At 38.2% G+C, this 15,865-nt stretch overlaps 1 protein-coding gene across 1 annotated transcript; it reads left to right on the top strand.

Moving 5' to 3' along the window:
• Nucleotides 1-2,265: 2,265 nt before the first annotated feature.
• On the top strand, nt 2,266-13,571 carry igfbp6a (insulin-like growth factor binding protein 6a). Its single transcript, XM_065242070.1, has 5 exons — nt 2,266-2,614; nt 12,054-12,236; nt 12,660-12,694; nt 13,193-13,312; nt 13,458-13,571. Exons 1-5 carry the CDS (start codon nt 2,266-2,268, stop codon nt 13,569-13,571), a joined length of 801 nt encoding a protein of 266 aa, XP_065098142.1.
• The last annotated feature ends 2,294 nt before the right edge of the window (nt 13,572-15,865 follow it).

The following is a 15,865-nucleotide window of genomic DNA, read 5'->3' as shown; positions in this document are numbered from 1 at the left end:
ACTCCAAGCAACAAAACACGGTTTGGGCCAGGCCGTGTACCCCTTTCTGTAGTGGACGTAGCCAGAGAAATTCTGGAATGTGGTGATAAACGCACCACCGAGGACATTTATGTTGTGAAACATCTGAACACAGCTCTACTAAGTAGACCCGCCTCAGTTAGCCTCAGACTTGTAGCCAGAGTAGATAGCATTGACTTGGACTCTGTTAAACAACAATATCCAAAGCTGTGTGGCGGGTTGGGTTTAGTACAGCATCAGTACACAATTAAACTCAGACCAGATGCTAAGCCAGTGTCCTTAAAGGTGCCTCGCCGTGTCCCACTGCCCTTAATGGGAAAAGTAAAGCAGGAACTCCAGCGCATGGAGCAGCTAGGGGTCATCAGCAGGATCGAACAGCCGACAGAGTGGTGCTCTGGCATGGTGGTCGCACCAAAAAAAATCGAAGGATGAGATCCGTATCTGTGTAGATCTATCTCCCCTCAATGAAGCCGTGTGCAGGGAAAAGTTTATCCTCCCATCTGTGGACCAGACGCTAGGCATGTTGTCGGGAGCAAAGATATTCACCAAACTGGATGCCAAGATGGGGTTTTGGCAAATCCCATTATCAAAAGACTGTGCCCACTACACCACTTTTATCACCCCATTTGGGCGCTACTTTTTTAACCGCCTGCCATTTGGGATTGCCTCGGCTCCTGAACATTTTCAGAATCGAATGGTGACTGAGGTGACTGAAGGCTTAGAAGGAGTTGTCTGCCACATGGACGATGTCCTTATATGGGGTTCCACCCAGGATGAGCATTACACACGGGTGCATGCAGTCCTGCAGAGGACACAGGCGGCTGGCATCACGCTTAACATAGCGAAGTGTGAGTTTAGCAAAACCAAGGTGAAATTTCTCGGGTACATCATCGCTGCAGAAGGGATAAGCCCAGACCCAGAGAAGACACGTGCTGTACGTGAGTTAGCGTCCACTCCAGTACTGCAGCTGTACGACCCAAACAAAGAGCTGAAAATCTCTGCTGATGCATCGTCATTCGGGCTAGGCAGTGTTCTGCTGCAGAAATGCCAGGAAACCTGGGCGCCGGTGGCGTATGCGTCCAGGGCACTCACCAGCACAGAGCAGCGCTATGCTCAGGTCGAAAAAGAGGCGCTGGCACTGACCTGGGCATGCGAACGATTCAGTGACTTCATCACCGGCCTTCATTTTGAGTTAGAGACAGATCACAAACCCCTCGTGAGCCTGCTGGGCAGTCAAGCGCTGGATTCCCTCCCACCTAGAATACAAAGATTCAGGATGAGACTCATGAGGTACAGGTACACGATCAGGCACGTCCCAGGGAAAAGCCTCACTACAGCAGACACCCTGTCACGAGTGCCGCTGAAGCATGGAGAGACTGATGGTGATGGCTTGATGGAGGAAACAAACATTTATGTCGACTCTGTGATTGCAAATTTACCAGCAAGCGAAACCTACCTATCTGACCTGCGGGATCAGCTAAGGACAGACAGCGTGTGTGCTGAAGTGATGAAATACTGCATCAAAGGCTGGCCAGACCGCAGTAGATTGGATGCTCTGGTAAGACCCTACTGGACTGAAAGATCTGTTCTCAGCACTCACAATGGGCTGTTATTGCGGGGTACTAGGCTAGTTATCCCCTCAGTAATGAGAAATAGGGTGCTAGAGAAAATTCACGAAGGACACCAGGGAATTGTTAAATGCCTTGAACGCGCCAAACAATCTGTGTGGTGGCCGGGGCTGAGTAGCCAGATAGGAGAGCTGCTGTTGAAATGCACATTGTGCATTAAAGAACGTGCCAACGTGACAGAGCCTCTTATGCCTTCCAAGCTACCAGATAGGCCATGCCAGAAGCTGGGGGGTGATTTGTTTACATTGAAAAACAAAGACTACTTGCTTGTTGTGGACTATTTTTCCAGGTATGTGGAGGTGGCCCAGCTGGGGCCGACAAGAAGTGCAGATGTGGTAAATCACCTCAAGTCAATTTTTGCCAGGCACGGCATACCTGAGATTCTAGTAACTGACAATGGGCCTCAGTTCAAGGGGGCTCACATGACTGCTTTCGCCACTGAGTATGAGTTTGAGCATGTAACGAGCAGCCCAAGATACCCTCAGAGTAACGGAGAGGCGGAGCGTGCCGTTCAAAGAAAGCAACTGACCCGTATCGTGCGCTGCTAGCTTACAGGAACACTCCTTTGAGCAATGGCTTTAGTCCGGCTCAGCTGCTTATGGGGCGCTGCCTGCGCACAATGGTGCCAGTTCACCCGGCGATGTTGGAGCCAGCCATCCCAGACCTTCAGTCGTTACAGCATAAGGAAAGGGAGAAAAGATGGATGGACTCAAGCAATTATGACCGTAGACACAGAGTAAGAAACCTTCCAGACCTGTCTCCAGGAGATCAAGTGTGGATTACAGATACAAGATCTACTGGTACTGTGATGTCTAAACATGAAACACCAAGGTCTTACCTGGTTAGTGGATCACAGGGTACTTTAAGGAGAAACCGTCGTCACCTTGTGCCCATATCAGCAGACAACAGCAGTGAAGCGCTTGGTCATGCTGCAGAGGTTGACCCGCAAGATACAGTAACAGAGACAGGTCAGATGTCTTTGGACGGGCCTTCGGGCTCTCCGCAAACTGTAAGAACCAAGTCTGGCAGAATTATCAAAAAGCCAGATAGACTGGACCTGTGGAAACTACAATGAAAGCAACAGGGAAATAAATGGTTAAAGGTGTTAAGTCTTAAAAGTGGGTTTAATGGGAAGTTTAATCCTGTTGAGTGTTGAATGTTTTTCAGACTACTGGTGTTCCACAAACAAACAAAAAAAATAACAAAAAGATAGATAACTGAATATTGATATTGTTGAATGTAATCTGGTTTCTTATTATGTGTTCTCTGGTAAGAAAAGTGTTAAATAGGTCTGTACAAAAATGTATTATAGTAGACCTGATATTTCACAGTGTTACAAAAGTGAAATTAAGAGTTTAATGTAACTTAAGGATTACATCTAAAGTTTATTGCTTTTCAGAAAGGGAGATGTGGTGTGATCAAGAATAATGTTGTATGCCTGTACACTAGGGGGCAGTAGAGGGGCTTCCTAGGACTATAGGGAAGTTGGAGTGTGAATAAAAAAGTGTGTATGCCATGTCGTTGTGCTCTGCTGCTTCTTTATAAGATATACAAAGAACCCAAACACGACAGTTTCCAGAATCTCAAATTCAAATGTCTCTAACTGAAAGAGAGAGATTAAGTAGCCTATAACAATTATAAATGCTATACAAAAATTGTGTTCGTGTCAATATAAATATTATTTTAACATTGTACTGTCAGCAGAGAAAAAATGTCACAGAAAAAATAATGAAATATAAATAACATAAATAGGACAAAGCCTATGACTCAAATTTCTAACCAACATAAACGGAAACCATATTGCCCTACTAACAAATGAAGTAAGCTATTTTCTGCCAAACTATTTCAAACTACTTGCACAAAAAATAATGTTGTTGGCTGACAATGGTTTCAGCACCAAACAGCTCCTAAAGCTGTACAGGTGGTCAGAATGAAGTGCGGATACGCTGTCAAGAAAGGGCTATTGTCAGTCAGACCACACGCTCCGTCCAAAGTATAGGTACCCCAGAGTTCCGTCTTTATACTTTAAAATTTCATCATGCACCGCATGAATCCTTTTGGGCGCTTCATACAGTATGCAGCGGGGAAATCGCCGCGCGGCTACGGCTTTTCTCAAGCAGGCTAGTGGAAGAGTTTTGTGCAGCATTTGGTGCAAATATGTTTTATCAGGGAATACATATTATTTATTACGAATAAATAATAATGAAAAAAGTTCAAAAGTCGGACTGTAAGCGAATAAAACTGGCGCATGGTTGCTATTCAAACCATTATTAAAACGGCTGTAATCTGTTAACACAATAGTACCTGATCTGTTTAAAATTATTTTATTCGTATATGTCTGCTAAGGTGTTAAATAAAAATTTGTCTTAACCCGTTTCATTAATTTTTTCTATTTTTGATCTGAGCGCACAATCAGAAAATCGGAAAACGAGTCGTTTGGCCTATTTGTTTTTTTTTTTCATTTTAGTTCAAAAAATAAATAATAGAGAAACAAGTCGTTTTTCTTTATTTTCTTTTTGGTTTAAAAAACGAAAAAACGAATGAAGGAATGATAGGAGCCATATTTGTAAACTGTTATTGTAAAATAAAAATAGTCTAATAAAAAAACGAACTTCCAAAATAATCCGGCGGGCCAGAAAATATTGCTGGCGGGCGCGGGTTGCCTGTTGCCGACCCCTGGTCTAAATGATCCCAACTGGCAAAACGGTCTTATCTAGAAAAACGATTTTTGCCAATAAAAACATATACACTTTTAAACCACAACTTCTTGTCTCTCACTAGCCGCAATGCGCCAATGTGACCTTAAGTATTACTTAATCACGTCAAAGGCCACGTATGACATTATGTGAAACTACTGCTTCAGTGTTTACAAGTGTGGAGAAAGAGGACCGTTTAGATGTTGTTGTGATATGAATGATACTAATTAATGTCTTTGTGTCAGTCTAGTGTTTAAAATGGTCAGCAAGAGTGCCTCACATTTGTAAGGCGTGACCTTTCCACGTAATTACACAAATACGTGAGGTCATACTGGCACATCACAAGGCTTGTGCAAGATGAGTGGTTTGAAAGTGCATATTTTTTATTTTTCTTTCAAAAATGACAATTGTTTTGCTAGATAAGACCCTTATGCCTCGTTTGGGATTGTTCTAAGCTGCGTTGAAACTGCAATTTTAAACTGCATTGAAACTGTAAACTATTGATGTCCAATAAAGTCTAGTAAATTGAGAAAAATCCTGGAATGCTTTCCCCAGAAAACTAATTGCTTAGTCAAGAAGAAATGAAGACATAAACAATTTGGATAAGGGGTGAGTAAATTATCTGGATTTCATTTTTATGAAAGTGGACTATTCCTTTAAGCAATTTGTCGTATGGAGGTATAGTATACTGTATATACGTATATACCGCTTTTCGCGTACTATATAGTATGGAAGTAGGCGGTTTCGGACGCAGCACAAGTCTATTTGTGTTCCACAGAAGAAGCACACACAGGTTTGAAATGATAAGTGGGTAAATATTGTATTACAAAATTGTATTTTGTGATAAATTATCCCTTATATAAACCCTTAAAAAATAGTATGAAAGACTGATAAAGCACATCCTTGTGTTAATATATCATTGCATACAGTTTGACCTGACTTCCATTGCCAAATTATTGCCATGTCTGCTTAACTATTTTCCCTCCTTTTTCCCTAGCAAAAGCAAAAGATTCCTCTTGTCAGGTCCCATTACTGTTAAAAAAACTGCAGACAGTGGCATGCATAGATGCATAGATTTGGCATCATAAAGAAGGGAATGAAGTGGAAAAAACAGTAAAGATAAACTAACACAACTGTGTATCTTAACGAAAAGACCAGTTGGACCAGCATGCATTGCTGTGAAGTTAAGTGATGTGATGGCCAAGTATGGTAAGGTATGTTTGAAATTTGACCTCTGCATTTAACCCATCAAGTGAGTAGTGAACACGTACACACACTAGAGGTCTACACGGGTCCAAAAATTCCTACCCGAACCCGATCAGACCCGCAAATGTGCTACACTGAACCGACCCGGACCCGTCTGTTGTTTTGAAAGCTGGACCCGGACCCGACCCGGACCCGTATATTATTTAAAAGCTGGACCCGGATCCGACGAAGACCCGTCTATTATTTAAAATCTGGACCCGAACCCGTCCGGGAAGACACAGACCCGACCGGCAAATATTCTTAGCTTAATGTTATTAATAAGTCAATAAACAAGTAGCGAAAATTAAACTTTTTGTCTTACCCATAGAAGTTAGTCTTCTCCCTCCTTGTACCTGTCTGTGTGATGCACAATCCTTATTTCCAAGAAAGTTCCATCCATGTTATTCCTCTCTTGACGATTGAATTTTTTAATGCTTATTCCAGCTTTTAAAGTCCACTTTACAGTCATGGTGATTAATAACGCAGTTTTACATCGGGTCAACTTGCTTAATAATGTTTGCCCATTTGAATTATAATAACGATTGCTCGTTCAGTGCCATGGCTGCTTTCGTTAGCTTTGCTTCTTTGCTATCATCTATGTGCTCTTTGAGTCGCGAAAACTTTAGATATAAGAGCAGCAAGACGGTCAATTTATAATATTATTATAAAAATAAGAGAAGTCAGTGCAAAATGCGCGGTACGGCGGAATAGGTCCCGCCTTCTAAATAAAAGAGCCAATTGTCAAAGGTAAAGTCGTTGCGTCTCACTGCAGAAGCTCCTGACTGGTAGCCAGAGAAACATTACAAGAGCGCATGCGCGTTAGCTGCCTGGTTGGAGCAACCAAATATAAACCTTTTAACGCAATTTTAGCGTCATAGAAAAAATTTATGCGACAGTTCATCTAAGTTTTTGTTGCTGATTTTGAAATATTTTATTTAAATGTGAGTGTGTGTTCTCCGAGTCCGATTGACCTCGGGTATTACCCACAATGTTAAACAGACCCGGGACCCGAAGTAATAGATTGAGACCCGACCCGGACCCGGCTGATCATTTAAAATATAGACCCGAACCCGTACGGGTCCCGGGTCGGGTCCCGGGTCTTCGGGTCTCTGGTCTTCCGTGTAGACCTCTAACACACACACCTGGTGCAGTAAGCAGTCACTCACTATGGTGCCCAGGAACCAAATTAGGAAATGATGCCTTGCTGGCATTGACAATCAAACCTGAGGCCTTGGGGTTATAATTTGGATTCTCTAAGCATTAAGATACCACTTCCGTAAATAACAACAACCTGAACTGCGCTGGTTTGAGTGCTAGGCTACTGGGGGGCGTATTCAGAATCAAAACCAGCGTTATTGCAAAGTACCATGGGTTTACATATACAAGGAAACTGCTAATAAAAATATTCTGATAAGGATATAAATAAAGCTAAAAGAACCATAACATAGTCATTTAGACCTGTTATCCTGGGTTTGGGGGACAGAGATGATGGTGAGGCAGTTCTAGACCCTTTCTAGGGGGACTTCAGCCCACCTGTCTGCCATTTTAGCCCCCCTAATTCTATATACTAATCTATCCAAATTTATTTCAGAAGTATAATTTTATTTCAAAAATAATTTATTTGAAAAAAGGAAATTAAATAAAGGGGAGTGCAGGACATTTTGATGAAAAAAATAATAAGCAGTTTGTTTGAGCCGTTTAACTTGCTTTGCTGTTCTGCTGTTCACCACTGAAGTACTACAGAAGTGAAGTGCTGCACGTCACCCGGAGATAGCGGCATGCTTAAAGGTATATTTCACTTTCATAAAAAAATCCAGATTATTTAGCTTCATCATCCTATGTTTATGTTTTTCTTTGTTTAGTTGAGAAGCCATTTTAAACAATAGATTAATGGTCCAATTCACAATTTTACATTTCCTTTGGTATGTACGTGTGTATTAGTACATGTTAAAAAATGGAAAAGGTACAAATCCCAAAGTAAATGATGACACAAGTTATTGTTTCCAACGTAAATCTCTTTTCTCGGACTACAACAAGACTCCGTCTTTAGAAACACAATAATTTTAGTTTAGTCAAAACTTGCGACATCTGTTTAATTAAACTGCACATTTAGGCCTTGTCCACACAGACACGGGTATTTTTATAACTGTGACTTTTTTACGCGGTTAGGGTTATATCACCACCTGCTGGTGTGGCATGCTCTTAACAGCGCGTGATTACGTGTTTTTGCGTGTTCATGTAGGCAGATTTCTTTTTAAGCAAGCATGTGTGGAGTGGATTTTTTAAACTGCAGGAGGAAAAAATCAGGTTATAAAAATACCCGTGTCCGTGTGGACTAGGCCCCAGAGTGCTATCACTAAGGGGCTGTTTACACTTGGTATTAAGATGTGTTTTCATCGATCGGATCACAAGTGGACGAGAGAGACACATTACGTTTACACCTGATATTTAAATCCGTCTCTTTTGTCCACTTTCGACCGCTTCTGTACTGAATACTGTGAGGGGGTGGTCTGCAAGTAAACATGCTGCACAGTGTTTTGTACGTTTTTATGTTGGAGCTTTCTCTGAATTTTCAGCGCAATTGATGAAATAAGATCGCGCAACTTTCACGCTTTCAAAACGAAACTACGGAGATCAGCCGCTGTAGTTTTATCAATGAAAGGCTAAAAATAGCGCTGTTCACCGTATGTTCACGCCAGAAGTCAAAAAAGACATAAAACTTGTGTTTAATACCTCAGATTAGATAAATGGGCGGAGATGTGGTTGAAAGTGGTCGAAAGTGGACGCGTTCAAAACGTTTTGAACACCGTTTACACCTGGCATTAACGTTGTCCACTTGTGATCCGATCGACGAAAACGCATGTTAATGCCATGTGTAAACAGCCTCTAACTGTGTAATAATCATGCTGTCTAATCAGAATCATGAGCTGTGTCTGAAACCGTTCCCTTGTTCACTCATTCACTATTGACAATTGAGTCCACTATATGAGAGGAAGAAGCAAATGAAAATGAGTGGGCGATTTCGGACACTGACGTAAATTTCATGCGTCAGAGAGCTGTCGCAGAGATTCGTCATAAACACCTGATTGGCTTTATTGATTGTACTGTGAAATGGTAAAGTTTACTTTCTTATGTTTTTCACATTTGTCATGTTTATTGTATTGGTTGATAATAAAGAGAGCAAAACAACTGCTTATCATATTTATTTACTGCTGTTTTTTTGTTTAATAAAAATGTGTATTAGATTTTAAATAAAAGATATCGCAATTATTTTTCATTTGTTTATTTTTTGTTTATTTGTTTAAAAAGTAGAAAATAACTCACAACAAGAACTAACAAAAGTGTATAAACGTAAATGTTTGGTGTTTACTGTCAGCCCTGCTGAAAAAACCAGCATCAAACCAGCATGGATCAGCATGGGAATTATGCTGGTCTATGCTGGTTTGATGCTGGTTTAGCTGGTGGTCACCAGCACCAAAACACAACATTTGTTGGTCTTGCTGGTATGACCAGCATGGGATGCTGGTGCTAATGCTGGTTTGGTGCTGGTTAAGCTGGTGCTAATGTTGGTGCTGATGCTGGTTTAGCTGGTGTTCACTAGCAAACCAGCAGGAAAACACAACATATGCTGGTCTTGCTGGTATTCTGTTTTTTCAGCAGGGTGTATCCTTCAGCTGATTCAAGTTACGCGTTCGTCTCCCGTTGTATCATGGGAAATATGAGTGAGCAAGTGTACATCGAATGTACCCTCAAAATCAGAGTGCATTGTTGGTAAAAAGTAGTGAATGAATGTAGGGAATTAAATTGTGCACTCATGGTTTCGCACACCACTACAAAATGGCCGACACCCGATATAGTGCACTATATAGGGGATAGGGAGCGGTTTCAGACACAGCTATGATGTGCCACACCTGTGAGATGGATGGATTATCTCAGCAAAAAAAGAAGTGCTCACTAACAAAGATTTAGACAGATTTGTGAACAACATTTAATAGAAATTGGCCTTTTTGTACATAGAAAGTATCTCTTAGTTCATAAACTCAAAGAAAATGGAGCCAAAAATAAGTGTGTTGTGTTTATAATTTTAGTGTATCTAATTTTTTTTATATTCACTGTTGATGGTCCACAAAAGTAATGTGATTTTCATTTTAAGCAATTCAGACTTCATAAAGAAACAAAAAGCGTCACAAAAATTTGTTTCACAGTGTTATCAGCAAATTCTGGTCTGTTAATAAATCCCAGAGTATCAAAATCCTCTAAACCTTATAGATCCTTTTTGTACTTGATCTCTAAACTTTCAACTGAGATTTATGCTGCAAGTTAGCTTACCAAACACACACATCAATCTTATTGTAAAACTTTAATATTAAATTGAAATGAGCAGACTCTATTCTAATATCAGCTTGTTTTGTCTCCACATTTCATCTTTCTGACTGAATTCTGTTTAAATCTCACAGCTCAGCTTCTACAAATATTAAATATTTTCTTCATTTATGCACCATTGCAGGTTTGGTTCATTGGCACTGTCTCCTTTGGATTGACATTAGGTTTATGATGTTATACTTTAATGGTTTAACTATTTTTCTTAGTTAGTAAAGCTATTGTACATTTTAAGCCAATTATACTTTTTACTTGCCAAAATATTGTATATCATAATTTATTTTTTTCTCTACAGTTTGTACTAATATTTCAATTCAATTTTATTTATATAATGCTTTTAATAATTGTTCAGAGAGGTACACATTGGTACCAAAATATGTATTTTCTGTAAATCTGCTTTGCAAACTATTTAAAATGACGAAAACTGCTATAGAAAATATTTTGAATAGTCAGTAGATAGAAATGACAGATGTGTGTTGACTTGCCCACCTGGGTCCGCAGGCATGGAGCTGGTTAACAACAACATGTACTGTATGCCAAAAACCTTCCATAACAGACATACTTCTTGTCTGGAGATACCGTCTGACAGAGCACGTACATGGCGTGTTTCCGTTGATGTCAGTGAAACTTTTAGGAAAGTTCTGAGTGAGGCAGGAAAGCCCTTGTTCATTTTCCTCATATCACTCAGAAACACCTGTGTTATAGTTTTCTTTTTCCTATTTCAAGTAGACATCAGTGTGAAGGGGAAATAGACAGATGTGCAATGACAGATCAAGGGTAAATATCTTAAAGACTGAACCTAAAGTCATTATTAAGCCATCAGCCATGACCTCATGAAAAAGGATTGTGTGCATTTGTGTCATTTGGGAGGAAGAAACATGGAGATGATTGGAAAAAATGGAATACACTGCAATGGTTTTTATTTTTCAATGTTATACTAGCCTGGGTGTTCAATTAAAAAGTGGTACTAACATTGCAGTGTATTTGTTTAAGGCAGTTTATGTTTAAATGGTAAAAAAAGCTGTCACTAATATATATATATATATATATTATATATATATTAGGGGTCTCCAACCTTTTTGTGAGCGAGGGCCACCACAATTGATAAAACAATGTGGAGGATTACTTTTTTGATATAGTCTACTCAAAACTTTTTTGTTTTACTTGCTGATTTTATTTTATTTTTTGATATATTTAATCATTGTTTAAAATGTTAGCATACATAAAAGAAGCCAAGCTAATATAAAAAAATATAATAATAAAATACATTTTAAAATTGAGGCTATTGATTGAATGTGCTTTGGCGGGCAACTCACAAACTCCGTGCGGGCAACCGATGGCACCATGTTGGAGACCACTGACATATATATATATATATATATATATATATATATATATATAAGTACACATTTGGTACCAATGTGTATGTCTGGCTAATGGGGATTATTTAGGTGCAAAGGTCAAAAATCTTTTTTTTGACAATATACTACTTTTTTACTACGTTTTTATACAAACAGGATAATCATACATAAAGGGGTTTAAAATATTGCTGTTCCTAATACGTTTTAACGTTTCAGGCTTATATTATTTATTATTATTTTATGAACATCAATTGTATCAATTGAAACAAAATCTGCACAATGCTTATGAATGCATAGGATACATAAACAGCTTAATGTTATCATAACAAATAGGATTTTGATAATGATATTGAACCAGATGTTAAAAAACTCTTTTCCAACTCCTAAAGAATCTGCTGCTCTCTCATCCACCCACCTCCTACTCAGCATTTTAAAACCAGCCCATGTTTGGGCAGTTTTAATCTAATTACTCTTTAGGTATTGGCTGATACAACTTTATAATTTCAGTATTAAAGGGGACCATCAAAATCAAAAAGAAAGAAACTTGTAACCTGCTGAGCTCTGAATTGGAAACATGCTTTGTGTCAATGATTTATTCATACTTTTGGTTAAGCTTTGCTTATTCAGCTCCAATGTCTTTGCATTGGGCTTAAGGAATGGTTGTAAGGAAGGGTGTAATGGGTCCTCGGGCAGTCTCAAGAGTCCCATTTCTGAACGTTTATCAGCGGAGGAGAGCACATCTGTACTGGCATTAGATGAACCCTGTGGGGTTTACACTCTGCCATGTACTCAGGGTCTGCGCTGTATCCCTCCTCATGGAGAGCAAAGCCCTCTTCAGGCACTGCTTCAAGGACGAGGGCTTTGCAAGAACATTAAAAGTGCCGTTCCTGATGTACCTCCACCTACTGGTAAGATGGCTGCTGTTAGTAACGTCTATTAATAGATTACTTTTTAAAAACTTTTGGTCTTGAGAAAAAGACTATAATGTTGTGTCATTAGTAAATGTTCTAGTATTGAAAGTTTCATTAGTTTTCCCTTTCGATTTAAGTTATAATTGTTTTAAATATAGCTATAAATATAAGTGTGAGAAGGACTAGCTTTGTGTGAAGAATTTGAAAATAAAATAATGTATTACTACACCATCTTACACATTAATAGAATTTATATTTATTGTATACAGTGAAATGTACAAATACCACTTTGTATTATGTTTAATGAAGTGTATAAAGAAAGAAACCTTTATTGATTCTTTATTGCAACAATTTTTTTATATATATATTTACCATTTATTATATGTTTTAATATCTTCAAATATTTCATTTCAGTTTCAGAAAAAGGACCATTGACTGCTGTAAACAATGAAAAGGTAATATTTATATCTATGAATTACAGTTGTACATGTAAAGAGTTTGGTTCCAAAACCATATAACTCCAATTAATATCAGTCATAGTGCAGTTGGTTTGTTTTGATTTAAGTCTTCATAACAAAAAATAAGATAAGTAGAACAATAAAACACAATAAAAACATGTTAGCATAATAATACAAATGTATTTGTTTATCAGAGTTATCTGCTTTTGGAACCAAACTCTTCATATTTTTATATTTATTTTAAAACAGACTACATGCAATGTAAAACATTTGTTGCTTTCTTAAATTTTTTTTGCATGTAATAAGAGCTCATTTCAGCTTACATTTTTAAATTATGACCAGTGATGGGTTGTTGTAATTCATAAAAAGATGATATTGCTTAACTAATATGACTTATTGTAAATAAAAGTATGTTGCCTTGTTTTTTATAAAACAAATAAAATATTTGCATTCACAGTGGTTTTTCTCATGGTCATTCACTGTTTAATTCAACAGGGTCCTTGTCGTAAATTGTTAAATGCAGTGCTCCAAAGTATTGAGTTGACGGTCATTTATTCAATCCAGGACATCTACATTCCTAACTGTGACAGACAGGGATTCTTCAGGAGGAAACAGGTGTGTATCTGAGGAATTAAGAAATTAAACCAATGTACCATTTTAAGGATTTAAAGGAAAAAACTGCTATGTAAGAATAGTTAAATTATTAAATCACTTTAAGTTATGAAGTACTAAAATGTGGTCTCTTTTACTCTTGAAACAGTGTCGCTCATCACGAGGAATGCAAAGAGGTCACTGTTGGTGTGTTGACGAGAAAGGAGAAAAAATTACTTCTCGTAAAAAAGAAGACGGCACTATTTCTTGTACCAGTGCCTGAGATTAACTAGGAAACAGCGCTGAATATCATGTCAATATGGATCTGAAATCTGTTTATTCAAGGCTCAGAGAGAGAGAGAGAGAGAGCTGGGACAGTTCAGTTACAATGAACACTATACATTATCATAAATATAATTGTTTATTATTTACAATCCTTGCATCATTTGGATGTATATGATTTGACACTGTACGTGAAATAAAAGCATTTCTTTATTTAACCATGAAATTAGTAAAACGTCATTTTTTTAAACTCATGCAAACTTTTATATAATGCTATATCTGCATTCAATTAAATTAAAACATTTTATTAAAACAATTATGACATACAGTAAACATGTGGGTTTATTGTGATTTTTTTATTTGAAGAAAAAAGTAAAGGTTTAAACAAAATGATCCTGTAGCACTGTAAACTTCAACCATGAAGTTTAGCGGCAGCCTCACTCTGATTGGTTATGTTTACATGCTGTAGGTGGGACTTACATTATCATTGGCTACCTCTAATGTTTGTCACTGACTGAACTGAATAATTTAAAAACTGTCAGATCAGATTAAACCATTTTAAAAGAGGGGACAGAATGAGATTTTTGGAAAACTTCATTAAAATCTTAACCATTTAACTAATATATACAATATATTATTAAAAGTAAGGGGCCAGTATATTATAATTTCAGGATTTTGTGTGGCCCTCCGGGCAGTGGGGGCCCCTAGAACCACCTTTCACCCCAGTTGCGACGGCCCTGACCGTGATTATGAAGTTGTTTCTTGAAGTATCTGACATTGCACTAATGTCAAATTTTAGTTGCGTCATGTAAACCATGTGCATCACGTGTTTTGTCAAAATAAGTGCCTGCTGCACACGCGTCAAACCCTTTTATGATAAAAGAGACACTCATGTTCACACGTATAAGACACTCCCTTATCAGTAAACTCTGATTACGCATGAGATTATGTGAGTATCTGGCAAACGCAAGCATCTTTTTTATCATAAACCCTTTAGACGCGTCTCTTATTTTGGCATGACACGTGATACACACAGGACCTCTCAATGCGCAGAACACATATTTTGAAAAAAGGAACCACACACATGACGAGCTATATACATGTTATGACGAACTTCGCATCGAGCGCCCTCGAAAAAAAGAAGTCACCGGCCGCCACTGGAGAAAATTAATTCTTAAACAAACTATTTACATCTAAGATGTAAAAACTTTGATGGTGATATCCTTACCAGACAAAATATAATAAAAATACACTAAACATGATTCATAAAGGTGTCCATGAAAGCAAAAAATATAGCCAGAACGTAATTTAAGCCAGTTTGAGTTCAATCTGATCTTCTGATGATTGATACATGAGGTGGTAAAGACAAGACCAATGAAATTCCTTATGAACAGCTTTACTTGTACAGGTGTCAGAATTGTTGACCCTATTTACACTAAACTACTGAAAGAGGTGTTTGTATTCTTGGTTTTAAAAATACAAATAGTGCCTATTGTCTAATAATTCAAAATGATATAGAATCATTCTCTGTCTTGGTTTAAGCCGGAGGGAATAAAGTTGTTTACTCAGGTTTCAGACACCACACTCTCAGAAATAACAGTACAAAACTGTTCTCTTTCTGTCCCTGGGGCTGTACCCTTTCAAAAAGTACAGCTTTGCACCTAAGGATTTCATTTTAGTACCTCAGAAGTACATGCTGGGACCAAAGAGAGCTTATTAGTAACTAAAAAAAAAATACATATTAGTATCTCAAAGATACATATTGGTACTAAATGTTTACATATCTGTACCTAATGGTCCATACAATCACCTTCTTAAAGGATGCTGCCCCACTGACAGCTAGGGTACATATTTTGTCTTTTTTCTAACAATGTAGGTTCTTAAGGTACAGTAATCTACCCAAAATTGTATTCTGTTTTGTATTGCTTTAAAGGTATCAAATGAAATTTAGGGTACAGCCTCAGTGACAGAAAAGGTACAGTTTTGTACCTTTATTTCTGAACAGTGCACTACAAAATGGCCGACACCTGATATAGTGCACTGTATAGTGGATTTGTTTAAAGCCCACACCCTGTACATCCATCACTCACAGCCTCGGTTTGAAATCAACATGGCAGGAGACTGAATAAGATGTAGGCTATAAAGCAGGGGTCTCCAATGAGTCTGTGAGGTGCCCCCCAGAGCACATTCTATTACAGTTTTTTTCGATTGCTAAACGACAGTGGGCACAACTGGAGCTACATGTGCAAAACTCTAACTGCAGTCTGCACTACCAAAAGTCACCTGAGCACAACT

Source organism: Paramisgurnus dabryanus, chromosome 14 (genome assembly GCF_030506205.2).
Source record: "Paramisgurnus dabryanus chromosome 14, PD_genome_1.1, whole genome shotgun sequence".
Lineage (NCBI taxonomy): Eukaryota > Metazoa > Chordata > Actinopteri > Cypriniformes > Cobitidae > Paramisgurnus > Paramisgurnus dabryanus.
Note: the sequence above shows the minus strand (reverse complement) of the source record. Positions and strands in the feature narration are given on the sequence as shown.